General features: G+C 44.3%; 2 protein-coding genes across 3 annotated transcripts in view; one reads left to right on the forward strand and one right to left on the reverse strand.

Annotated features, from left to right (window-relative positions):
- Positions 1-3,137: 3,137 nt before the first annotated feature.
- On the reverse strand, positions 3,138-12,803 carry LOC142787017 (small ribosomal subunit protein uS10m-like). The gene is made up of 6 exons (XM_075884638.1): positions 12,655-12,803; positions 12,171-12,332; positions 10,974-11,155; positions 7,863-7,971; positions 4,772-4,861; positions 3,138-3,339 (listed from the first exon to the last, which is right to left on the reverse strand). The coding sequence occupies exons 1-6, from the start codon at positions 12,682-12,684 to the stop codon at positions 3,247-3,249; spliced, it is 666 nt and encodes a 221-aa protein (XP_075740753.1). The 5' UTR covers positions 12,685-12,803; the 3' UTR covers positions 3,138-3,246.
- A 142-nt stretch (positions 12,804-12,945) lies between these two features.
- The window catches only part of LOC119167352 (tubulin-specific chaperone E-like), a 32,166-nt gene continuing 18,059 nt past the window's right edge, over positions 12,946-27,052 (forward strand). Inside the window, exons 1-6 of one of the 2 annotated variants that reach the window (XM_037418820.2) lie at positions 12,946-13,263; positions 14,471-14,593; positions 19,263-19,347; positions 20,341-20,547; positions 22,938-23,126; positions 23,629-23,731. In XM_037418820.2, coding sequence (XP_037274717.2) covers positions 14,491-14,593; positions 19,263-19,347; positions 20,341-20,547; positions 22,938-23,126; positions 23,629-23,731 — 687 coding nt within the window. In that variant the 5' untranslated portion in view covers positions 12,946-13,263; positions 14,471-14,490. Of the gene's footprint in view, positions 13,264-13,362; positions 13,709-14,470; positions 14,594-19,262; positions 19,348-20,340; positions 20,548-22,937; positions 23,127-23,628; positions 23,732-27,052 lie in introns of those variants that run through there. The other variant, XM_075884634.1, reaches the window with a different exon arrangement.

The raw sequence follows: 27,052 nt of genomic DNA on the forward strand, positions 1-27,052 counted from the left end.
AGATCTGTTTACAGGAAGAGTGCACCGTCCACCGCACTGCGTTTTGCAACTGCCCGATCGAAAACCAACCTTTACGTCATCACTGCACCGTAGCACTCGCGTTAGGGAGCCACCCTGTGCACTGTACTCTCCATCTCAAGCACTTCAACCACCTCCTGCTTTTCCGTCGCTTGGCTCTTCAGTTGCTCACAACGCTCACCTCGAATCTCACAGGCTCACTATGGTTGATGTGGAGGTGAGAAACTCGGAAGATACTCAGCCAGGCTCTGGCCCTTCTGTGCATACACATGCGCCAGAACAGCTCGCATCGTTAGTTGCACCGAAATAGGGCCATTCACTACTGAAATCTGACCGAGCCACGGCTGTTGCGGTTTCGCTGTCGAGTGCGCACCTGAAACTCCAAACACAAAAGGCTCAGACGCATCGAACGTCGCACGCTACCAGGCGCAAGAACCACTCATAGTGAACAGCGAAGAAGAAGCCCCTGATGAACTACCTGTCAAATCTGGATGTTTTTCATCGCAAGACTTCATTTCTATGGCACTGCAGACTAGATAAAATCTGCAGTTCGAACCTGGTGATGCCCCGTCGCCTGCGGTATCCTCATGCAGTGCTCACCAATTCAAGAATCCAACCAATTCAGAAGTACATCATGCATCAAACCTCGTATGCAGTTGTCTTTGAGAAGCGGTCGTATTGAACAACATCACCGAAGCCTCTGAAGAGCATGCTAGCAATGATGGCGCACCACCAACCATTCCCGATAAGCAAGACACCAGTTCATAATGCACCAGCTGTCTACAGAACATGTCAGCTTACGAAAGACATGAATGTCCAATTCTGAAAGAGGCTCCACTACAGTCATCTCTTGAGCAATATCAGCAAAGCAAGCAAAGCCAAGCCAGCAAACTCATGCGACAATGAGTGAGACTGCAACGAAGGCATCGACGAACGCGAAATTCAATAGAAGCATACTCATCAATTGAAGAGCAGTGGAAAATAAGACTTCCAACCCAAAGACTATTCCAAGACGTCAAAAAGGAAAGAAGCCAGAGACGTTCCCTGTGCCTGCAGTTACACAGACCGCAACACCACGGAAAACGCCAAGAAAGATGCAGAAGCACTTCTTGCATACCGCTAGCACTCAGGCATCACGTCGTCACAATCCACCAAGAAGCACGCATTCTAGAAGCAAAGCGTCTGTCGCAGCCACGACTCAAAATCCAACGCATGAGACATCCGACCTTCCAACGCTACAAGAACTCCCAACCTTGTTCGTTCCTCACTACTAACCAGGCTGTGTCATCATCGTTTTCCACGCTGAAGGCATGGTTATGCTCTCCAGAACGGAACAGCCAACCTCTTCCACCTGAGGTCTCCTAGATATCGCCGGACTGCCTTTCCTGTGAATGTTTTTGTGCAAGTGCATGGAACTGCCATGTGACATGGAACTACTGCATTTTCTGCAATTATTTTTGTTATTATGACACTCCACTTGTTCAGGCTTTGTAGATTATAGCTCACGCATTCTTTCGGGGGGAGGGGGAATCATGTGACGTAAGAAGGAAGCAATGGTTGGTAGAAGCCAAGAAGAAAGAAGTGCTTTCGAATAAACATGGCGTAGCCACGTCGCCCATTCTTCGTAGGGTTACACACACACACACACACACACACACACACACACACACACACACACACACACACACACACACACACACACACACACACACACACACACACACACACACACACACACACACACACACACACACACACACACACACACACACACACACACACACACACACACACACACACACACACACACACACACACACACACACACACACACACACACACACACACACACACACACACACACACACACACACACACACACACACACACACACACACACACACACACACACACACACACACACACACACACACACACACACACACACACACACACACACACACACACACACACACACACACACACACACACACACACACACACACACACACATATATATATATACGAAAGGACACACATATTTGCCCACGCAACGTGGCACGTTGTCCATTCATTCTAGTGGCCGCTCGTTAATTTGAGCACTGATAAATTAGAATAATTTTATATTCTCCTTTGAGTTCAAGTTAACGAGCCTTTACTCCATTCAGATATGTGCATTTGTGTGAAAAAACTTCTTAACATCCCATCGAAGAATAGTATTCTCTTTGGTTGCTATGTGGACCTTGTGTTGTTGCTCTTGATTCCAAGTTGGGCCCTAAGAAATTTTTACAGCGAAAGCTGTTACGAGATCACAACACGGGTCATGTGCGGCACTGTAGTTGTCCGCAACCACTATTGCATGAAATGATAAAAAACCTCAATAAAAACACCAAAAACATACTGGGATTCTAACCTCAGTACACTGCGTGCCAGCCCAGTATTCTACCACTAAGCCACGTCGATGCTTGGGGCTCGTTCACTAACTTGCCTTAGGCAGGCTTGATGTCGGGAAAGGAATCGTGTTAATATGAGTAATAAAGCGTTTTAGAACAGCATAGGAACAACAGGCATCACAGAATGCGAGTTGCATAACAAATGGGTCGTACAATGCTCCAACCCATTACAAGAGCTTGTTCTTCATCACCTATTAACTCATACCCACTTCAGGCACAATCCTCCCTCAACATCACCACATGAAGAACAAAATTCGTTGCAAGTGTTTAGTGGATACCACACTTCTCTGAAGCATGATGAAAAATGCCTGCCTATTACAGAATAATTAATAATGTAGTGGATGTAGCAGGTACTAAGAGAGTGTTAAAAAAAGGCTCTTAAAGGTTGCTTTTTTAGCTTTCGCTGTGACAGCGCTGCACATTCAGCACAGGCTTGGCATTTTTTTTTGTTTCACAAAAGATTTTTCAAAAAAGAGACCATATCATGCTGTCCAATAAATTATTGATTTTCTTGTGAAAAAACCTCAACTGAATTATTGCAAGAATATGGACCATTGGAGAACCAATGGGTTCCCAGCACTAACGCAAATGACGCCCAGTGAATGCTGTATTATTTTGCATCCTCTTCCACCAGGCCTTGGCTGTGGTGAAATGAGAGAGAAAATGTTGCTTGCTAACAAAACTTTTATTCAGTGAGGGCAGTCATTTTCCATTCACTAGAATTCGAAAACGCGTCGTGATTTCCTTCGTTTTGTTACTGCGCATAACTAATTCTTCATTTTGAGGCGTCCTCTAGTAACGTTGATTGGGCATCACTGGTTTCATGCACTGGAGGCTTGATGTAACTCGGTAGCCTTTCCAGCGTGGTCTAGGCAGAGAGAAAGAAAAGTAAGCATCTTTTTAACGATGAAAGGTTCAAAACAGGCATGATGAGCAATCTTGGTCGTGACGGTTTCATTTCAAGACTAAAAACGAAAGGGTGCTTTGTTCAACGACAGCTCGTAAATTGAGTCTTAGACCTACACACAACCTTTCCTACACCTCATTGCAGGAAACCAATTAGAGGGTATGTTAAAACACTCTTCGGAAAAATCCCGTAGAAAAGAGGGCAGTTGAGCTGATGCACTCCCTAACCGTCCTACAAAGTTTAGTGGAAAATTTGGCCACATCACTGTCGCTGGGATTTCAGTCGAAAATTGGGTTTAACTTTAATGCGACAGAAGATCAATGAGAGCTACTGCCATTGCAATGACAATGTTCCGCTGTGCATGCCCCTCTCACTATTGTAAAACCGGTCTATTGGGATAAAATACTGCACTCGTTTCGAGCCTCCTTTAAAATGATAATTAAACAAATTTTTGCACCCAAGATTTTCAACCAATGTGAAAGATTGGGGCCTCAAATCGATAGACACAATATTCATTTCAGGCAGAAACTACAGGAAAATAATGAATTTAATGCATTTTTCACAAACTGCTGCATTTAGCTGCCACGCGGTCATCTAGAAGAGATCTTGTTTGACGACGTTACACACACCCGAAACAAGCCAACAATGCTAGCCCTTGTCCATATCTCTTGGCCTGGTCAGCTTCTCCTACGGTGCATGGACCACTACGAATGACACCAATACCGAACAACACTCTCTGTTGGTTTGAAGGGCTTTTGTGGAACGAAGCATCAGCGCTTTTTGTGGAATAAACACACGTAACATTCTTGTATTCGTATCGATAAAGAAATCTGAAAAAGGGAGGGTGGCATGAAAGAAGAGGTGGAGAGAAGTAAAAGGAGGACAGGAACATGCACACCCTGCATAAGCCACGGCGATTGTGACATTACGGCTCGCACTCGCGTGCAGCCGCTGCACGCTGACAATCGGTCGAGAATTCAGCCAACTGTTACAAATGCAGGAAGTTAACTCTGTTTATCGGAGCAGTCGTATCTGCCGAGTAGAAATTCAAAGTTTTCGTCAGTTTTTACGATTTTCGTTCATGATTCCTTTGATATATGACGCAAAATTTAACACGTCACTTCCAGACTTCAGTTCCTAAAGTACCACCACTGTTCATTCGGTTTCACTCTATATACACTGGACCTTTAGGTTTTACAGAAACGAAACAAAGATTAAAAAAGAAAAAGCATCGTATCCTCTTTCCAGTATATTATGCACATGCACGGCATGCTCAATGTTATGTTTTCAGTGTTCAATACCGCTTAATGCTCATTTTTCTTGTTATATTTAATGCCTCATGAATCCAAGCTCACTACAAAGATGATCCTAAACCAAAAAAGAAATGTCCCACCTTTGTGACCTTCATGGCGACTCCTTCTGGAAGATTTCTCTGAATGTATTCGAGATAGGTGTCAGCCGTAGAGCCTGTCAGGTGCTTGAGCTAGAACCAACAAAGGTGAGGCAAGAAACACAGTGTCAGCTGAGTAAGCAATGTATATAGTGCAAAGTGATTCAAAACAAGATATAACACGAAATATACGTAAATTCATACTTTTAGAGCTAAGGTGTAGAACAGTTTATCCTACTTAAAACGTCACAGACATTCGTAAAATCATCATACGAGTCTCCATTCATAATCTACATGGGAGATTCGGTAGAAGTAGCAGGTACGAAACAGAGAGCTGCCACCAACGTGTTTGCTGCGACTGTTGACAGCATTGGTAAAAGCCTCACAGTTATTTAGGAAATAAAATATACTCTGCAAACTTCGATGCTGTTTGGTTAAATGATTCAGTGAGCATATGAGCACGCAGGCACAATGTTCACAATAAACAGAGGAACTCCGCAAGGTACTGCAGAGAACTAAATGTCAATGGCAAGATTATGGCCCTGGTCATGTGCTTGTTTTTGTTGTGCTAAAGGACAAAAAACAAAGTATGAGGAGAATATAATAATAATAATAATAATAATAATAATAATAATATCTAGAGTATTACCTCCCAAAACCACGATATGATTACGAAAGACACGGAAGTGGAAGGCTTCGAAAATTTTGACCATCTGGTGTTTTTTAACGTGTGCCGACATTGCAAAGCACACAGGCCTCAATTATTTCGCCTGCAGCCAAATGCGACCACCACGGCCAGGATCGAATTCGCAAACTTCAGGTGAGCAGGAGAGCACCGTAGCCACTGATCCACGGTGGTGGACGAGAAAATTGGGTCGGGGCAGCCATTGCATGACTTGAGTATGACGTGTAAATACCCCATCATTAACCCTTTCACTTCCGGGTTTTTTCGGCAGTGCTCTGCACTCTCTGCCAGGTTTTCTTCTTTCACTATTATGGGAAAATGTGCTAGCAGCACTGAAGGATGCCCTGCACGACACATACAAACATTTTTATCGAGCATTATTTCATCATATAAAAAGTTGCACTAATTACAAGTACAAGTACGTCAACAAGCATGAGTAATTTATAAGCAATTTACTCATCAAAATAGTTAACTACTGATTCAGAACAAAAAGCATAAATTATTCACTATTGTGGGAGCTTGAATTCATAAAAAGCTCTTCAAATTTATCGTTTGCCGAATTGGGCACATACGTGGCATGCTAACTTGCATTGGCTACACTCAAAACATGCTCTCTGCCAGTTGTCAAAATATTTAGAACCAGTTATATTTGTTTATATGGCCAGCATATAGATGACGGGACACACTAACATTATTTTCTTTTGCAAGAGTTGTTTTGCAAATGTTGGGCGGTGGTTTAAAGAAGCAAAACGAGTATACTGGCGATTGGCAGAGCTCAGGCCTGTGTAGCCTCCCACGTTATCTTGAGATTGCCTTACCTGCTCCATTTCTGCAACGTAATTACACTCAGACCTCAAAACAAACACAAATATAACAAAATATTGGTTATAACGAATTGAATGAAAAATAGTCTTGCAATAGATACATTGTATGGAAGATAATTTCATAACAAATTTTCGGATATGATGAACTTACTTTCTTGACTCAGCTTTGTTATAATGAAGTTTTGAGGTTATATTTTACCTAACAGCAGCTGGTTAGCAGCGGTGCAGGCAAATTCAATAAGCTTTTTTTTTGTATGCACCAAAAGCTTAGTAGATAAAAGTCACTGCGGTCTGCCAACATCATAACGTGGTTGGGTTGAGGCTACGATTCAAACGTGCGACCTGCCACAGCCCGTAGATGTGTGCTACATTGGGCTAGTTGGTAGAATGTTGCTGAACAAACCGTACTGACAGCAGGGAGCAACGCAGACACTGAAAACACTGCTTAGAGCGATTTTTTTTAAAACCAAGGCTACTATATTTCAGAGGCTCAGTTCCTTATGCTTCTTCTTTGCTTGTTGTTCTCTTTCACTTCAATGCCCATGTTGTCGTCTCCTGGTGACTCTGTTGTCTATGCCATCTGCTTAGTCAACCATAACTACTTAGCACTCAAAGTAGAATCGCGTAGAATGCCAGAGCAGTTCAGTGATTACTGCACATAGAAACTGTTTGATTGATATGTGGGGTTTAACGTCTCGAAACCATCATATGATTATGAGAGACGCCGTAGTGGAGGGCTCCGGAAATTTTGACCACCTGGGGTTCTTTAACGTGCACCCAAATCTGAGCACACGGGCCTACAGCATTTCCGCCTCCATCGGAAATGCAGCCGCTGCAGCCGGGATTCCATCCCACGACCTGCGAGTCAGCAGCTGAGTACATTAGCCACTAGACCGCTGCGGTGAGGCGCACATAGAAACTGAAGCATGCCACAGTACCTGTAGGGGCCAAATGAACTGAATTATTGAAAATTTTGAAGTACGGTATTCGAAATAAATGAATAAATGTATAATAATCTGGATGTGACCCTTGTAAGGGTAGTTCCACTGCAGTAGAGAGGTGCCAAGTCGAGAAAGAACGCAAATGCTATATTTATTCGCATGTAAAACTCTGTAAAGGTGGTTTTACTGCAGTAAAAGAACGTCAAGCCGTGAAAAAACCTGTCCAAGGGGAGTTTGCACTGATGCCAATACCCACTGCAGGGTTAAATGAACATATTACCCTCACATCGAATAATGATTTTTAAATTGAAAAGCTTGTTATATGGACTGATAGGCTCTAGATACATTAAATTTTAAAACAACATACTTTACTGGTTATCACTTGCATTGTACAGAAAGTCAAATCCTGCTGCTAGCACATAAAATTCACTCTTTGCACAAGCCTAGTCTAAGCCCCATAAAAATGAAGTTTCACCTGACACAAAACATGGCTGTGTTAAATTCAAAAGTACATTACATAAGTCTACGTTCACCACCATGCACTAAGAACAAGACTATTGATGTATACTTTGTTACAACCGAAAACTCGCTATATCTGTATTCTTTATGTAAACCCTCTGCTGTGTCACAATAAAAGAGGGTACCTCAATGACTTCAAAGTGCGTCCTCATTTCGTACTGGACCATGTGTTTCTTCTTGCCGAATGGGGCCTTCAGCAGGGTCCACCTTTCGTGCACCTTTTTCGGTTGCCACCTGGCCAGGAGAGAACACATGGGACCTTAATCGCTCTGGCACACAGTAACGACATATCCAAATGCTCGAAGCAGTACTCTAGAAACCCCTAAACCAACAAGATCGAAAATTAGTTGTAGTGTTGCAGTCATGAACAAGTCAACCGGGACAATTTTTTTAAATGGTGCCACAATAGGGAAGTCACACGCGTCTGATGATCGAAACATGACCCTCACTCATATGGGTGTCACCAGCATTTGGTTTTTGAGTGGGGGGGTTCAAACCAGTATTCCATTGCGGTGTGGGAGCGGGAAAGGACCCGTGTGGGGCTTCAGAGCCAGTGCTTGAGGGGGGCGTGTGTCCCCTTTGCATCCCCTCCCTATGGTTTCACCCCTGCTCGATGGTTGCATCCCCTACCGATGGCTCGTTGGTTTCACTCTTTCCTTCACTATGCTCCGTTCACTGGCTTGCCTCTCCTTCAAGCCGAGTGCTCCTTATCGCCTCGTGAGGTGGAAGAGCAGGAAGCGTGCCCAGCTGCAGGCGGACAAACGGGTTCTTTCTAAGCCGACATGACCAGATTTTGCCGGGGACGTTACAACCAACTACAGGAATACCGAAAGGCCCGAAGAGAGGGACGAGGTTATTATTATGTTCCTTTTTCGTGGCATGCCCACAGCACACATTGCTGCCTTATTTGTCACTGCTGAAGGATCAGCAAAATAGCACTCTGGACTCTGACATGTTACGGCACGCACTGAAAGGGACAGAGAAAGAAAACACAAGACACAGAATTGTTAGTGAACACAGCATCTGAACTCCGATGTGTGCATTTACTCAAAATATATAAAAAAAAGAGGCAGTAAGTTTGAACAGTTTTGGTCCAAAGTCCATGCTACGTTCTAAAAGCCATCAACACCCTAGATTTGAGTAGAAGCATGTTGGTGTTGAGACTTCAACAATGCATTTTGTATAGGATGAGTGACCTTCCACAAACACATACCGTAAAATACCAATTAAATGCTCCGACTCATGTAAGTGCCCCCTTCATATACCGTGAAGATTTCCTAGTTTCGATATCTACCGAGCAAGTGCCCTTCCCATCAACCAGCCACTCTCTGTCAAATCATCCCGAACTGCCGAAACCGAAACTGCGCCAACAGCTACATTCTTGCCTAATCCAAAATGCAATCCTAAAATTGGTCACGTGACCACATTGACCACATTCGCTGGCATTGGCACAATGCTTGCCATTTTGCTATTGTCATTTGAAGGTTCCCAACGTGACAACGGCGACTTTTGACATGCATTCCTATACAGTAAAAAAAAAAAAAAAATGAAGTCGTACAATGGAATCGCCAGGCGGGAAGGAATGTGTCCGCGACAGCTCGCCACTTCAGTATTGACAGAAAAAGGGTTTGTGAGTGGGACAAGAAGTTCGAGAGCTTACTGCAACAAAACTTTGGCACGCCCAAGCTTCGGCGTAAGTTGAGCAACGGAGCGCCAGTGTTCAGTGAGGAAGTCCACAGAGCCGAGATGTGCCTGACCCGCAATATCTGCCCACCTAAGGATACCTAGCTAGCATAAACCTATGCTCAAGAACAACTACCTGCGAACTTTCAAAAAACCTGGTCAAAGTGTACTCCTCCACAAAAAAAAATTCCTTGGCTACAACACTGCTATTCTTGGTTAAGTCACTGCACTGTTTTCTGGGCCTAAGTCTAGTTAACATGTGCAACAAGATGGCTTGTTAGATTAGATTCATACCTGTACATTAACACAAAGTTGAAAGGTTAAAGACAGAGAGTATGGTGTTTCACTAGTGGATGCGAACATTCACTGAATGCAAAGCGTATATAAAGGGTGTTTCAAGAAATGTGTCCACTATTCTAAAAAAAAAAAGGCAAATGTTATATTTGCTTGCTGTCCTCACAAGTGCTTCTTCTGTAGTGGCTTGCACCTTACGATGGCTGAAGACAACATTTTGGTCAGAAATTAAGTTAAATTTATTGACTCTTTAACTAATAGAGTTATGCAGTGATACCCAATGGGAGAATGTAAATCTTTCATGCAAAGAACTCATTGCAGCTTCGAGATATAGAAATGCAGTTTATATTAAATATTGTGATGTAATGAAGTTCAGAAATATTCAGCAGCGAAATCGAAGCCAAAGCACCAATGAGTGCAACAAGCAGAAAACTAGAATGACTTCAATTACAGAGGTGTATTTCTTTCCCATTCGTTCACATATGTGCATCATGCATGCTATTACTGCAAGCACAGCCCACACACCCACACAACGAGGTCTACTGATGGTATATAATGACGCTCAATCCTTAAGGAAGTTTCTACGAATATGGCTGTTGCGCTCCTCTGTGTTTTGGTTTTGCCGCAGAATTTGGGAAAATTCAATTGCTTCGAAATTATTACTAGAGGCCGCTTTTTCAGTCTCAAAACTGCAATGGGTTCTTCGCACAAAGGACTTAGATTTTCCCATTCGACTTAACTGCCCAACTCTGCTAAATAAAAGTTTATTTAGCTTTCTTGACCGCTTTCCCAAACGACGTCCTCAATCAACCATCTTAAGATGCCTGCCACTATAAAAAAGCAAACGTGAAGACAGTGAGCAGATGCCACATTTTGCTATTTTTTAAAGAAAATCGGACAAACTTTTCTGTAACACTCTGTGTGTGTGTGTGTGCATGTGTGAGTGCATACACGATTTGCTTGCATTGGCGCTCTTTGAGACCTCTTCAAATAACTGCCTAATACTAATATAGACTTCTCGTCTTCCCACTCATTCCTCTAGCCAGTGTTTCTGTCTGAGCACTGTAACCAGCTCACGTGGATATCAGCTCACATCCAAGCTCACGCAAACCAGACACCCGAGTTTTGCTGGGTGAATGCAGGAATGCAGCTCGCTAAAACGATCTCCTCCTGGACCAACATGTTTACTCACTTGCCAATTAAAGCTTTATTGTGGGTCATCTAGGGGAGGTGAACCATCAAGAAAGAAGGTAACTCACGTTCTTGAGACTTTGATGTCCAAAAGCTTTGCAGCCTCCAACGCATACCACTTGTAGCTCTTGAGGACTGCGGGGTCGTGACCTCGGACTTCGAGCTCAATTCTTTTATAGAGCTTGTCCGGTTCTCCGCTGTCTCCTACAGTACCCGCGGATCGGTCTTCCGAAACGTGTAAGGAGACATCCTGAAATCGAGCAGAGATCAAGGTCAAGTGTGCTTGGAATGGGAAGAAGCACGGCAGGAAAACGTGGTTCCGAGACCTGTCCACAAGAATTCTGATGTGTGTTGCCTAAGATTCGAACTTGTCTTTTCCGCCCTGATGAATTGGATTAAATTTTTTTATGTGCAACAATGTCGCAGAAGACAAAACCCAAAAGATATTGACCTCACTGTATGTGTCTCACGATAATTTATAGCAAGCACACGTACAGGCATATAATTATGTAAGCCTACACATGAACAAGTTTAGATCTACGATACATATATGTCTATGCATAGACATATGAAAATAATGGCAGTAGCTGGATTTCTCTCGAATAAACATGGTTTAATTGCTGCCTAATTTCAATTTCACAGAGTGGAATACAACCTAGAGTGAAGATTTAAAATGTTAATTCGAGTAATCTTATTAATAATCTAACATAGAACTGCAATTCGTAATGCAGGTAATATACTTCTACTTCATAGACATGCTCATTTTCGAAGCGTTGTAGTTGTACTGTATTTTCTACGGTACAGTTGTGGGCTAGTTGGTTAGAACGAAAGGAAGAAGACTGTTCGAAGGTATCCTTGAATGCAATCAAACAAATAAGTATAAACAAACAATTAGGCCAACATAAAAATAGGGTTTGCTTTTAACAGAGTGAGGCCTCAACCCACAACCACTAAAATAATGACCCTATATACATAGGGTCCATTGTCTGTTGGTTTCATTAAGTTTGGCTTGTTGGTTCTTCATATTGTTTTGGAATGTAGTGCAGTGCAACAGCAGGACATGGCACAACAGACGCAATGTGCTTTTGTATTTGTTGTACACATGTGTAGTGTACTGCTGTACAACGCTCTGTCCAATTTCTATTTTGCCATAAAATATTTTTATAGGTGATTACCGGAAGACCTGAACAATTCATACTTACTGGACCGCAACAGAAGTTTAAACTCCGCAGTCCAGCCGCCATTCAATCAGGAGCAGTGCTCACCTGCTGTGCTGCCTGGTTAGCCGCGACTTGCGAGCAAAGCCGGGCTTGACGTGTGGTGACCAGTCCGTTCAATCGACGTAGCTGCGCAGGCACCATGCACTGAGTAGGGCTCACGGCCAGAACGTCAGATGTTAAACCATTCCTCAGAGCTTCGGCGAGAACCTGAAAGCAGAAATAACGCCGAAAAAACCACCATGACTATCGCTCACGACGAGTTGCATGCGGTATTTTAGGTTTTTCGCACTAGCTAGAGTTGCAAAGATCGAGAAGCCGTATGGCTTCATATGGGCAGCGATGAAATTCAGAGACTGTATGAAGATATGTCTGTCACCATTTCTTTTCTTAGTTCAATGTGATACACAAGTCGCTGAAACGCTTGCTAAAGTTGGGAGTTGCGGAACTGCATACGAAGTGCGATTGCATTGCCAGCTCGGCGCTGAACTGGTATTCTTATGGGTCATTGAACAGGCGCAAACGCACGTACCCTGCCGACGCAGAAGACCTTGGAACCCATAGAGTACGGAGAGTTTAATTCCAAGCTGTTCCCAAACACATCACAACGCAGCACGTGCCAAAACCGCAAGAGATGCAGACGCCATCAAACAAACACGGCGAAACCGGAAATATTGAGAACTGCTAGATAAATAACAAAACTTCGTCACTAAATCTAAAAGGGAAGTGCTTAAAAACTGCTTGAAGCAAAACAGTAACCAGCGCTACAAGAAACGAAGTTTACAGAGGTCGCGGTCGTCGCGAAGGCTGCTTCCACTTCCGTCAAATATCTTCGGCTGTTAATTTATTTTGGTTTCTTTGCTTGTAAACACCTCTTTGTTCTGCGAGTGAGTGCTGTCGTGCGCGGCTGCTCAGCAGTTTACTTAGCTGATAGAACTAAAACAAAACGCGCTGGATATGCCTTACCACGAAAGACAAGATCGAGACTGTTTATAGAACGACGCTGGCCCTCACAAATAACCTGAGCTGATCGGGCCGCACAAGTGAAAAACTTCTCGCGACTCAAGAGGCTCTGAAAGCAAGCAACGTCTTCGGCGCTGCAACAAGGAACGACCTTCGCCCAGCCCGAGGATAACACTCTGTGCGTAGTACACCTGTGCACGATGTGTTGTTTATTCGCTAGCGTGTACAACAAAGCACCGTACCCTTTCATTCGCGTGTCGGTTGTTGTGCGGGGCTCGAGAAAGCTTTTATCCTAGATCGCACCTCTATTGCGCTGTTTGTTTCGTTACTCAGAAGCCGTCCCGTTGACGCAGCCCTCCGTTAACCCAGACGCGATATTTTGGACGTTTTCCATGGGAGAAAAAAAAAATAAATGTAGGTTGCTCCGGCGTCCGCGTGCCTCTCGTCCACTTTCGTCTGGCCGTATCGTTTTCACGAGCACCTGTCCTCACTGTTGTGCGTTCTGAAAGGAATAGCTAGCCGATTGAAGTCCTCGGTCGCCGGTTGCACCAATACGGCCATCGCTCGCCCACGCTCGTTCCGAAAGCACGGATTGACGATTACCGACGGATGCCAGTTTTCGTGTAAGACAACACTACGACTTTCGTAGATTTATCGATTACTTCGTGGTGTCGGTTGTCGACGATTTGTCGTTTCAACTCGACTGCTCGTGTGCTAATTCTAGACTGCGTCGCTTACGTTCGCCGTATCGTTTTCAGTTGCGCGTCATGCTTCGCCGCAACCCGCTTCGTACCAGCCTGCGCCAACACCTCTGCATTGAGTAGTAAAAATAGTGTTCCTACCCACTGGCAGTCATATTGCTCGTGCCTTTCTTATCTCGGGCTTTTAGCGGCGCAGTTGCATTCAATACCCATCTCTCCATTTGGATGATGACCAGCTATTGCATGTCACAACGTGGTTTTTATAATGTGGTGTGTCGCGTAGTTACGTGCATGGCGATCTGTGTCATATCTTCCGTGACAACTGCTTGTCTATCATGTCTCGTTCATTGGCTGCGTCTAGATTGCCTAGGCATTCGAAATAAGCACGCACATTCCCGCAAGGCCGAACGCGTGACTATTTTCAGGGGCAGGCAACTTGTCGTGAAAATTAAGCGTGCAGTGCGGTTTTATTAGCAGCGTTCAGATGTTCAAGACACCAGAAGCGGTTTGTGCGAAGGTCTTGGGCATTAGCTCTTTCTTGTTTTATTTTTTCATTAGTTCTCTCCTCTGACAGCCGTGGAAACTTTCGCTCGGAGGGAACCCGCCGTTAGGAGAGAAACGCAGCAAAGTAAAGCTCGGCGTGACCCATTTCACGCCACATGGTCGGGCGCGCGTTTATTTCAGATGCGCGCTAAACTCGGACCATGGGCGAGCAGGAACTCGGAGAGGTGGCCGTGGGCACGCGCGTCTCCTGTGACGGTCACTACGGCGTTGTGCGCTACTGTGGACCCGTGGTAGACACAAAGGGTGAGAGAGACGTCCCTGCTGGTTCATTGCATTTGCTGTTTCGTTCTGCTGATGTTCTCATTGGAATGAGGCTGCACAAGTGTTGTTTGCGTCAGAGATCACCTGTCAACTTGCACGAAACTGTGAAATAATGCATCAGAAATCACCTGACAACTTACACGAAACTGTAAAATAAGGCTGCGTTCGTGAACACTACCATGACACGTGCTGTTCCGCATTTGCCGATTTCTGTTGGTACACGTCAAGTGTCATTTGAATCACTGATGCTGCTGCGTAGGGTTTATGTGTAAAATGTTTGTCGGTTGGATATTTTCAGATTAAGTAACCTGTGTTTGTGAGGATACGATAGCTTTGCAGTCATTCTCAACAGCATTTATATCATTTATTTGATATGTGGGGTTTAACGTCCCAAAACCACTATATGATTATGAGAGACGCCGTAGTGGAGGGCTCCGGAAATTTAGACCACCTGGGGTTCTTTAACGTGCACCCAAATCTGAGCACACGGGCCTACAACATTTCCGCCTCCATTGGAAATGCAGCCGCCGCAGCCGGGATTTGAACCCGCGCCCTGCGGGTCAGCAGCCGAGTACCTTAGCCACTAGACCACCGCGGCGGGGCTTATATCATTTATGCCCTTTACAGAGTAACATTGATACATAGTACCAGTAGCACGAGTTTACACCTTTGACTGAGTAAGTTTGACACTGGTGTGATTGACAACTTGCTAATGTGCACCATTTTGCAAAAAAAGTAAAGGTGAAAGTTTGAGACAGTGACCTTATTGATCCAAAGCAGAACAAAATAAAACTTTTAAATCAAATCTTCGTGTGAAAGTTTGTTTTGCGAAAAGTGAAATATCGGGGCAGTGTGGTGTCTGTCAAGCAATAAAAGGTCATTCACATAATTTCAGCCAATTCAAATCATCTAGCGATTTATATATGCCGGTTCAGAGAAGAAAGTTTTCAATAAAAAGCAAAGTGTAATCATATTCGGCGTACGCTATGACATTGCTGACAAAAAGTCAAAGCAGGTTCGTGTGGTGTGGTTTATTGTGTATGTTGATAGAGCCACATCCAATATACTATAGCATTGTACATTGCTTGAAGAAATTGCTTTGTCAAATAATCAATTGTTTTGCTTGAACTATTCTTTAGTTACCCAGGTAGGGCAAGCCTGGTTAGTAGTGGGGAACTCATGCGCGTGAGTGATCTAGCGTTTGCAAAAAACAAAGCGATAAACCGGAAAGATAAAACTCAAATTTCTGACTACCAGTGGTAGTTCTACCACAGGACTATTAAAAATAGTTGCCCCCTTGTTACTGTATTTTTGCCCCTATCCTGCGCAATGTCTATTGTGTTCCTGAGAGATACTTGGACAGAATGATCACATGACAACCTTGAAGAGGTAATTCCTCAATTGAGTAGCAGCAGCTGTAAAATTCATATTCTAAATTTTGAATGTTTACTCACTCCAGATTGCCATATTGAGTGTGGAGCTTGGGAGCCACTGTTATTATTGCCCTTTCTCCACCTTACAATGAAAGTGCATATATGGAGGTGTTTTTTGTGAAACAATAATGATCTATCCTGCGTACCTTTCCTGGTGTTGTTGCTGGGTGCTCAGTACTTCTAGTTCACCAAGCCTGTCATAGCATTCTTTATCGGAAAGTAGTGAGCTCGCAGTTGAGAAAAGAAACACAAGTAAGCAAGATGCAGATTATTATTGTGTGGCAGAAAGATGCCTCGTATACACTTATTCTCTTTGGAGTATTCACTCCAAGAATAGTTGCACCTTTCGGGTTGTCTTCTTCACATACGTCAGTTTTCTTTCTGGCAGCTTTTTTTGCTTTAATGCCCCAAACCAGATACTATGAGGTTACGAATGGCATGTACATTATCAACGTGACATAGCATTCCCAAAAGAGAAGTAACATATTCAGGAAAGCAAATGCAGACAAGCCAGGCAATTATAATTGTTGTGGGACAAAAGACGCTCCCCTAAGGGTGCATACTTTTCATCGTGTGACAGAAAGACACCCCAAAGGAAGAAACGTGGGTGGAAAATACTTTCAGCGTTTTTCACTTGGAGATTTGTAGTGGCCGCCCACATTCATGATTTATCATTCAGATTGCATCAAGCCGGATTTCCCGGCGGATGCTCTGTCTGCTAGCATTACATCGGAAGTTATTCATGCACGTGCCACGCTAACCATTTCTGAAAAATATTTCTGCTTCTGCTCTGTACATTTCCATGGCAACCTCAGTAGCCACTGAAACATGCAACCAAGGTTTCTTGCAGAATGACTGAAATGTCGTGTGTTGCTCCTACTATTTCTGCCTGAATCTGCGACTTGGCAGCGTAGCAAGCGAAAGTAATCTGCCATGGTATGAGTTGCTTTGAAACGACTAGTAGTACAGACGACTAGTGGAACACACGAGCTCACAGTTGTCACCACTGGGATGCTACCAGTGTTTCATCTTGGGGCAAAAGGGGGGGGGGGGGGGCGATGATCCAACCTTACTTTTTATATGTTTATGCTTGTGTTTGTATGTGTGTGTGTATACACCAAAATTGCTAAAGCATTAACTTCTGTGATGACAGGTAAGAGAATGCAATACACACAAGTGCAAACTCCCAACTGAATTCTTTCTATAGGAGCACGTCAAACTGTAACCACGCACCTTTGCAGTTAGCACTTGTGTGTGTAGCATTCCCTTGTGTGTAGTCTCTGCAGTTTGCGCAATAGTAGCTTCACTGGAATGCCAGCTAGCCCAAGCCTGCACTTTGCTAAGTGGCTATACATTCAAACCTCATTATAACAAAGTTATAAAGATACATTCTTAACACTAAGTCTATTTCAAGAATAGTCTTCATTTGTTTCGTTACAAATGATCTTTCATTATATCTGGTATCATTATATCAAGGTGCTAGTGTACATGCCAATTGTAAAGATGTTGTAGGGTGGGGTAATCCACTTAACCTACTCTGTAGCTAAACCAGTGGTGACTATTGCTTTGTCATTATTTTGTGTGCTGAACCACTGAGTGATGAATAGTAATAAAAAACACCAATACAAGTATCATTTATTCATTTAAAATTGAAAGTTAACATGATAAATCGTACAGAGAATATTTTGTGTTCCAAAGCCATGATCTGATCATGATGCTGCTGTGATAGGTGACTCTGGATTAAATCACGTGCAGATGTTTTTGGGAACCTAGCTCTGATTTGTTGTATTTTTCCTTTCTTTTGTCTTGCAGCCAAGGGATTTCGCAAACACCACCTTAACCTTTCAATGTTGGTGTCATACGTTTAGAGCACATATTGATAAACCAACCTTATTCTCATGTTAATTTTTCTTAAGTTTCTGTGCACTCTGGCTGCATTATAACGGCTTAAAAATGGTAGCAGGGTAAAAGATGACTACAGGGTTTGTTTGTAAATATTGGCGTACCTTTTTTTATCGCATGCATTAAGGAGGCCTTGCAACACTTTTGCGACAGCCTTATTTAGCACTGAAACGCATGTAGCAATGATTTTTAAGACGAATGCAACAAAAATGATAGAATTGGTGCACAAAAAGTGAACTTATGAGTCCTCAAAGTTCAAAACTCGAGTAGACGATGGTAAGCAACATTCTTTTTCACATTTCACTCGCCTGCTGACGTCAGACTGCTTTCAATCAGAGCACGCGTCTCATAAAGACATACTGGAAATGTAACCTCATGGGGGCCTTCACACAATACCTAGTCACCGCTCTTTTTCACCGCATCTTTATCATGGTTATGACGAACCACATGCATCGAATAGCAGATGCTCCCACGGTTACACTGTATGAGACACATACATATGTTTGGGCGGGGCCACTTCTCGGTTTGAATGCAAGGCTCGTTATATGAAAATGATGGCGTCCACCGCATGTCGCATTTTTGATTCGCTAAAAACGCGGCATGCGTTTTTACTTTTAGTTGCTGCCAAACGATAGCCTCGTTCACAGACTAAGTGTCGTGTTCATTGTCCTGAAGATACGTAATTTAGAAATAGTAATGATTTCTTTCTGAGACAGTATAACAAGTTTTTTTGCTGCTTTTGGCATTTGCTCGTATGAACTAGCTACCACTGTATGAATATTCACGCTACTTGTCGAGTCAAGCCAATCAAAAGCGAACGGTTTTTGTCGTCACGTCACATGACGCCACTTTGCATAACGAAAATAGCCGATATGTGTCGCCATTATTTGAAGTGAAGGTTGCTTGTCCCGTGAATTAAAATTATTGCAGCGTCGATTTCGGCGTTGCCGCTTGCACAACGATATCCGTGCATTACACAGCACAAATATCGTGCTGTGTATTACACAGCACGATATCGAATTTGAGCATGATATGAAGAATACATGCTCAAGTTTTGTCGCAGGGCCCCTTTAAAGTTAAAAAAATTTGCGAGGAAAATGCGAATAAGGTTGATTTGTTAACCGGCCTTAAACTACTGGGCTTGGTGATACAAGCATACTCTGGTGTTACCATAAAAGTTAGTTAGTTTAGAGGTTCGTCACTCAGCATTGTCATAGCTCGTGCTGATGTAGCTTGCATCATTGTAATGTGCACATGTGCTGTTGTGAGTGAGAGTTTTTGTATTTGTGTGCACTAAGCTTCCGTTCTGATTGCAGGTACATGGCTGGGCATTGAGTGGGACGACCCATATCGTGGCAAGCACAATGGCTGTCACAAGGACGTCCAGTACTTCATCACGAGGTGAGCTGATACATTCTATTGAATGACATCGCAACTCCTGCTCATAACATATAGACTCTCGGTGTATACATAATTGGGCGCAGAAGCACTTTGTTTTACTAGTGTTGTCCATGCATTAAACATTATAACTGCTAAGATGATATGATGATGACTGCTTTGGCAAAAATAAAGGAGGCATCGTTTATAATGAAAAGAACTTGGCTGCCATATGAATGTTGAGTCACATAAAGCTGCTATGAACACGAGCAATGTTTACCCAATTCTTTATAACTTTTTGACATGGTAATTTGTAGAGCAGTGCTAGATAAACTATAAATGTCGCTATTCACTATGGCTTCACCAGTACACAATTTTGTGTGTCCTGTCAGGTATGATGACACTCTCTTGATTAACCTTTTATTGTTTTTCTACATATTTCAGCTGTGCTAGTATTGCTGGAAAAATCTACATGTGTGACCACTTGTCATTTTCTGTTTTTTGCCATGCACTAGCTTCATAAGAGTTTAGACCCAAGGTTTCTTGTATGTTCCGTACAGATCTCTTCAAATGTTGAAACGATAATCATTTTATATTGATTTATTGATTGTCACAATGAAATGCGGTGAATACAAATACAACAGTGAAACAAACCTGGTGTCTGTGGACCTGGCACATCGTTTCATTGGCTGTAGGGACCAAGAGTGTATGTTTGTACTTTAATATAAATAATTAATTAGCAAGTATAGCAAAAGCAGATAGATTGCCTCATGATTACTACAATGAAATGATGAATGTTTATGATGAATGTCGCTTGTAATGAAATTGTGTTTATGTGGGATGATGTTTATTACAATAAAGATTAATTGTACACATGTTCTCTATTGTAAACTAAACCCGAGAAGAAAACTTTCCAATTCTTCAGTTCATATTTGCATTGGTTGATAATACAGTGTGGGAACGCGAAGCATTTTTTGCCGTTAAGCGCTCTCTAATCAGCTTCCCGTCTGGTTGCAGGTCAGAGACAGGTGGTTCATTCATTCGCCCACAGAAGGTGGAGAAGACGCTCAGCATCGCGGACGCCGTGCGCAATAAGTACTTCTCGTCCCTGTCCGATCTCGAGGCACCCTGCCTGAGCGAGGACAAGGACGTGCTGCTCCTGGAGTTTACGCCCAAACGAACGGTCCAGTTTGTTGGGCCTGAGAAGATCACCGCCATACTCAGGTGCGTGCAGCAAGGAAGAGGCGTGGCATCGAGATATATTACACAAAAATATGTTTGTAATATCCAAAATTCGCTATATAGGTATATTTCCAACACTGTATCTATTGCAAGTCTATTCTTCATTGACTTTATTATAACCGATATTTAGTTATATCTGGATTCATGACCTCGAGGTTTGAGTCTAGTTTAGAAAAAGCTCAGCTCTGGTTAGGAACAGTGTTTGTGACTTAGGAAATCAGCATCAAATAACGTGAGAAGACACAAGGAAGGTGACAGGACAGGCGTGCAGCCAACAACTGAAAAGTTCTCGTCGAAGAATAAAATGTCACAGACTAAATGGCACGACAACTTGTTGAAGAGCATTTCATTTTTAAAGCAGTTTACATCTGTGCACTCTAAGAAAAAAATATGGAGTATTCGGGGAATAGTTCTGCTACACAATAATAATCGTCATCTCACTTGTTCGTATTTCTTTTCTTGAAAACCCGGTGCTGGCCACTTTCCTGTCAAGAATGCTATGTAACACTGATAACTCACTCACCGTTCGCGACCGCGATCTAAAGCGGGGATTGTTTTAGTGTGTAGCAAGACCATTCATTGGCTTACACAAGACCAACACAGGCCACCTAAATGTAGACGTCTGAAATTATTCGTTTCCTTCGTGAGCACCTGTTTCCCCTGCCAATGTGAAATCACAATTGTTATTCAGTTCTTCAGTTATGTGCTTGTTTAGCCGCCTTCTCTGTCTCGTCTTTTATGCTGATTTTCTTTGTCATGGATTGCCGACCAAGCCAGAAGTCTATTTTTCTAAGTCACAGTTTTCTGAATTTCAGATTAGTACAGTCGAATCTCGATAATTCGAACTCGAAGGGGCTCGAAAATTTGTTCGAATTAAAAGAAGTTCGAATCAATGAAAGCTAAATAAACCGAGGGCTCTTCATGCAATGGCACATGTGCATTGAGCTAACACATGAGGGGGAAGTTTCAGAAGACTTACATTTATTCACAAATCACAGGACATCTGTTATTAATTGAAGTATTTGGTGATGCACATCTGCACACGTTTGACTTGCAGCAAGTTAATCAATTCCGCACGCAGCTTGCAAAGCATTTCTACTTCGGCTTCAGCATTCTCCTGGCAAGAGAAGTTGCACGCAGAAATGTGTAGTCTCTCAGCTACGCAGCCGCAGCATGGCCAGCAAGTGATGAGAAAGGAGGAGCGTCTCCACGCGGAGAGAAGCAGATCGGCATTTGAGAAAAAAACAACACGCCACTGCAGCTTTTTTTTTTTGCTCTCTTCGTGCACGTCATTGAAAGGAGAATGGTTACGTGGCAGGGACGGGAAAGGGGGAAGCGTGGCACCGGCGCGTGAGAGACCCCCCCTTCAAGGCGCAGAGCCATGCTCCCGCAATGGGCAAGGGCTGCAAAAGATAGTGCCTTTTCCCTTTCCTTCAACCACACATTCATTCAACCCAGTAACAGCTTTTTTTTTTCTCCCTGTCTTCGTGCACGGCATTGAAAGGAGAAGGGTCTTTATGTGACAGGGACAGAAAAGGGAGAAGTGAGGCACGGGCACATCGCAGATCAGCATTTGAGAGAGAGCAAACATTCCACCGCAGCCTTTTCTTTCTTTTTCATTTCCTTCGCGGGCAACGTTGAGGTGTCGCAGGTGCCGCCGTGGGATTGGGCATGGTGCTGAGAGCATTTTCGAAGCACGTTATGTTCGAATTAACCGCCACAAGTGCTTGCGCGTTCGAATTACCGGCCGTTTTCGCTCATCGGAATACACATAGTTTTGACGGGTCCTTATCATGAGTTTGAATTAACCAGATGTTCGGATTAAGCTTGTTCGAATTATGAGATTCGACTGTACTAAATATCCACGTGAGCCATTGACTGTCAAGCCTGCAAGCTCTGCTGCACTTGAAAAGTTACAGTCAATACTGCATTATAGCATGGTCTTCAAAGAAGTGCCTAACTCATAATAAGTATAGGTAGTATATGACTGATCCAGCATTCTGTTGCTCTTCACATGCGTGTTGAAGATTTTTATTGCACCTGAAAGGAAGCCTACAATATAGTAGGACTTCATTCTTACATATTTGAAGAAAGTGCAAAGAAAAAAGGAAGTAATAATTTGAAATATGTACTGTCGCATTTCCCTAAAGCGTCGTACAGTTTTGCTTGACAATGATGTTGCGAACGCTGGCACCGGGAAATCTCGCTAAACGGGAATGTATGAACGAGGTTCTAGCGTACCGAGAAGATGTGCCGGCGAGAATAGGTACCGGCACCTTTTCGTGTTAAATCTGCTCTGTGAATTTAGACCAGGACAGCTTGGTAATTTCGTCTTTTTTTACGCTCTGCGTGGTGTAATGGCTTCGCTTCAGCCGTGGCGAGACAATCCGCGAGGTGACCCTGGCGAGCATACCTATCGACCGGCCTGGCAATGAGGGCGAGCTGGCGAGCCTGGTGCCAAAGTTGCAGAGCCTGGTGCTCACACACACCCTGTTGTCGTCGTGGGAACAGGTGGCACAGATCACCCGTCAGCTGCCGCATTTGTCGGCGCTGCACCTCAGGTTGGTGTCCACGGCTTTGTTTTGGTACTGACAGTAGCCTAGCAACTTCATTACACCAACTCACTGATTACTCAGGATTTGACAGAGATTGCCTAAGTTGAAGGATTGGACAATAAGGAGTCCACGATTGTTATTAGATTCACCACAATATAACTTTTTTTTTTCACAAGTAACCTAAAAATAGTGTCAGTGTGTTACTGTGCATACGTGTGTTTGCCTGAAGCATAGTCAGTCTGTGCTTCAACAATTATTCTGTTGTTTTTTATTTCTAGACAAAAGTAACGTCATTGCCCAATTGAACAGAAGTCGCCCACCATTTGTGAGCTGAATGATTCAAAATTTATTTGCAGCAGTCTTTTCTTTGTGACATCCTGGCTCATCGAAACGATATTTGTTACACTACAGTTGAAGGCATGGGATTCTTTTCATCAGGTGTCTATATTGCCTCATTTTTAGGGTACCAGTTGGCACCGTTGGGCTAAGTTTTAGCTCTCTCTTGCAGCAAGAATATACTGGAAATACCGAAGGATCCTGCTGCGCTTCGGGACAGCTTCCGGTCTATTCGGCAGATGGTCCTTCGAGGTGTGGGCTACAGCTGGGACCAAGTGGGTAGCTCTATTTTTATTTTACTGTAATGGAGTTATATGTGAATGTAATGTGCGAGCAATCCTCGGGGCAACTGCATGTCTGGCAGTTGTGGTTGCAATTCCTAGCCTTGTCACACTAGAAGTTGCACTGCATTCAAAGGCAGCTTAAACCTGCCACTGCTGTAGCAAGCTGCACGAGGAGGAGCTGTTTTGCTTTTATTTAAATAACAGTTATATAGACACTCAAGGCACATTTTTGCTGCCGTCGCTGTCGCCGTCATGCTCCATATTCAGTCAGAATCAATAGCATACCCACGTGTGTCGTATGTTCCGTGTGCATGTGAGAGCTTGCAAAAGTTGCAGAATGCTCAAGCAGAAATGAAATGAGAGTGGGAAGGGGTGGAAGGGAAGGGGTAGAAGGGAAAGGGCTGTGTTGCTCAGGCAGCTATTTTAAGTTTAGATTTGCGGTACTAATATTCTACTAATCTCTACAGAGATTAGTAGAAAACTCATATTTTTTTACATGCTGTGTTCTCACAGCTTTCTTTGCATTGAGGTGACAGACAGCACAAAAACTCGCTGGAGTGTTTTCACTCGCTGGAGTGGTCGTATGTACTTACAGTGTGCCGTAGAGTAGCACCAGATCAGATCCTAAAGGAGTTAGCTGCTAGCGTCACTTCGTATAACATTCCATTTTCTTGCTACCCGATTGACTGCTCCGGTGAAACTGTGACTTTTTTTAGTCACTTGCAAGTGCTCACGTTGTACCCAACTTCAGTCGTGCTGTTTTCTGCACCACATCAAGCAACAGTGCCTACTAAGCTGTGTCATTGCGATGCCATGTTTCTTAGTTGCTGGCAAAAGCAGCACCACACGCTTCTTTTGCCAGTGTCATGGTTGGAACCATCCTTTCGCTCACCAACACGTGCTGGCTAGCAAGAAAAAAATGTGTAGTGCAGGGTGCTGGACATTATCCAGCAACTTGGTCAACAACATAGCAGTGCGTTCTTGTGTCTTCTCATCTCTTGCACCATTTCCTTCCGTCTTAAAGGGGCCATGGCACCAATCCTCCATCGTAATCTGCGTAATCTGGCTTTATTCTTGTAGTGTACGTGTATCACGAAGGAGTACAGCCGCTGGCGTGGGTCCTGTCTTAGCGAGCCGCAGGGCACGCGTTAACCACCGCCGTGGAGAGAACATGACACTGCTCAACGTCGCAACACTTTATTGTGTGCGGCAACACCAAAACGCAGTACAGAGCTCGTTGCAAAAGGCGCGGCGGGAAAGCAGATGGGCTTATCCACGCCACGGGCGAGAAGTACTACACAGGGGGGCCGCAAGCACGTCTCCGTGGGCAAAAGTGATTCACGGTGACACTGGGACAAAAGGCCCGGTTGCTCGAGCGACGGCAAAGGCGCTCACGTTGGCTTCAGAGAGATATGGGTCGGCGCAGTTTGACCACGCGCTAAGACACTGCACCGCTCTTCGGCCTAGCGTTCGCAAGGGGCAACAAAAGGTGAGCGTTCGCCGCGGGTGGGAGGCGCCGTTGGCGAAGCCCGACAAGTCCCAAACAATAGGAGTCAACGGACAGAAAAGAAATACGTGCTCGCCCTCAGTTGTCCCGGAGAAATTCTCTTTCGCTCCCAACGCACTCGCAAAATGTCCCGAAAGATTCCGCGTGCGGCGCCACAGTCGACATCCGCTACCGGTTGAGAGGGCTTTTTATGTCACTCCCCACTGCCGCAGTGCGGAAGACCGCAGAGGAGAGGAGAGTCATGTTAGGATATGAAAGCGCAAAAAGAGGCGGCAAAGACTGTGCAAAGGCGGCAGGCTAGCCTCAATTCCCACATTCCCCTCTCCTAAATTTGCCCTTCACCGGTCAGCAAAGGCAGCCAGACGTCATCCATGCAGTTAAAATGGCACTGCTATGAGCAACAGCTAACCTCAGTTCAGCCCTATAAACTGCTGCTAAAAAATGACAAGGAGAAAACATCAATAACAAAATAAACACATGACAGTATAATATATTTGTGAAAAAAAGAAAGAGCAAAGGAAGTAAGGCTAGAGTTCGTGGTGCTGAGGCGGAATAGCTGCCACCGTGCGGAGGGGCGGAAGTGCGTGATAATGTCCGCTGGGTGTGATGCCCGTGTGCGAGGTCAGAGGCATGGAAGGGGCTCACTAATAGCTCATGGCTGCTCTTGATGATTGGCCAGCGTGTCCGACGAACACCGCTTCGGTGGTGGTTCGGAGGTCCCGCATTTCTCGATGAATCACGGGGGAACCTCACTGGGAAGCTGGGCCTCTCCAGGGATCAGGGAGGCTGAACCGAAATTGGCTGCGAGGCGCCCTGGCGTTAGCCGGCAGCATATCACTGCTGTCAGCTGGCCTTGTGCCAAGGTGGAAGGGGCAGCAGGCCTTCTCGGCGACGGCCGAGAGCAGAGCACAGCTGGACTTTTTGACGTCAGCAGGTTTGGGCCACGAGCACCTCTAGTGTCCACGTAGATGGGATGAAACCACGACACACACTCTTTCCGGGCACGCCCAGAAGCATCACGCACATACACATGCACATAAGCACACACACACCGCCAACGGCTGCGCGAGCAAAGGCACAAAGCGTTCTTCGCCCCTCTCTCCACGCATAAGCATGAACGTTGAAGGTCACAACTCCCTTTGCCGGTAGACAAAATAAACACGGAAGAAAAAGTAAAGCAGAGCAAAAATTACACTCAATATCTGGCCAAAAGAAAATAAAAACATAAAATATAAATTAACCCTTCATATTAGACAAAAGAACATAAAACGTGAAACACTCATGAACACTTAAATAAAAAAAGAAAACTTGGCAGCGAACCTGGCGGGGTTGACTTCTTTACGAGAACAGGCCGCAAAGAAGCTAAGCATACTGAGGCTAGACAGTAAACTGAGGGCCTTGAGTTGCAGAGAAGTGCGCCGTCCCGCACGCAATCACGAAGGTGTCCGCTTCCTCAGATGATAATGGTGCAATGTCCGAATGCAGTCCTCTGCTTCGGGTGCGCCTCGTTGCTTGCACGAAGTGCCGCTGGGCGCTGGCACGAGCTTGTCAGACCGTGACAAGGGGCTTCAGGTCTGTGATGTGGGCACGGCTGAGTTTTCCCATAAAGGGGGTCTTTCAGCAAGAACGCGCCACGGACCCTCACTGACAAGACCGGGCGGCTTGCCAACCCTTGGTTCCACCGTTTGCCAGACGTGGCAGGCACGGAATAGTGATAAATTTCACGCTTCGTGCCGGGCCAGGTCACAACATTGCTCAGTTTGTGAAAACTTTTGAGCCACTCAGGTGACTCGCCTTCAGTTCGT

Source organism: Rhipicephalus microplus, unplaced genomic scaffold, assembly GCF_043290135.1.
Source record: "Rhipicephalus microplus isolate Deutch F79 unplaced genomic scaffold, USDA_Rmic scaffold_42, whole genome shotgun sequence".
Lineage (NCBI taxonomy): Eukaryota > Metazoa > Arthropoda > Arachnida > Ixodida > Ixodidae > Rhipicephalus > Rhipicephalus microplus.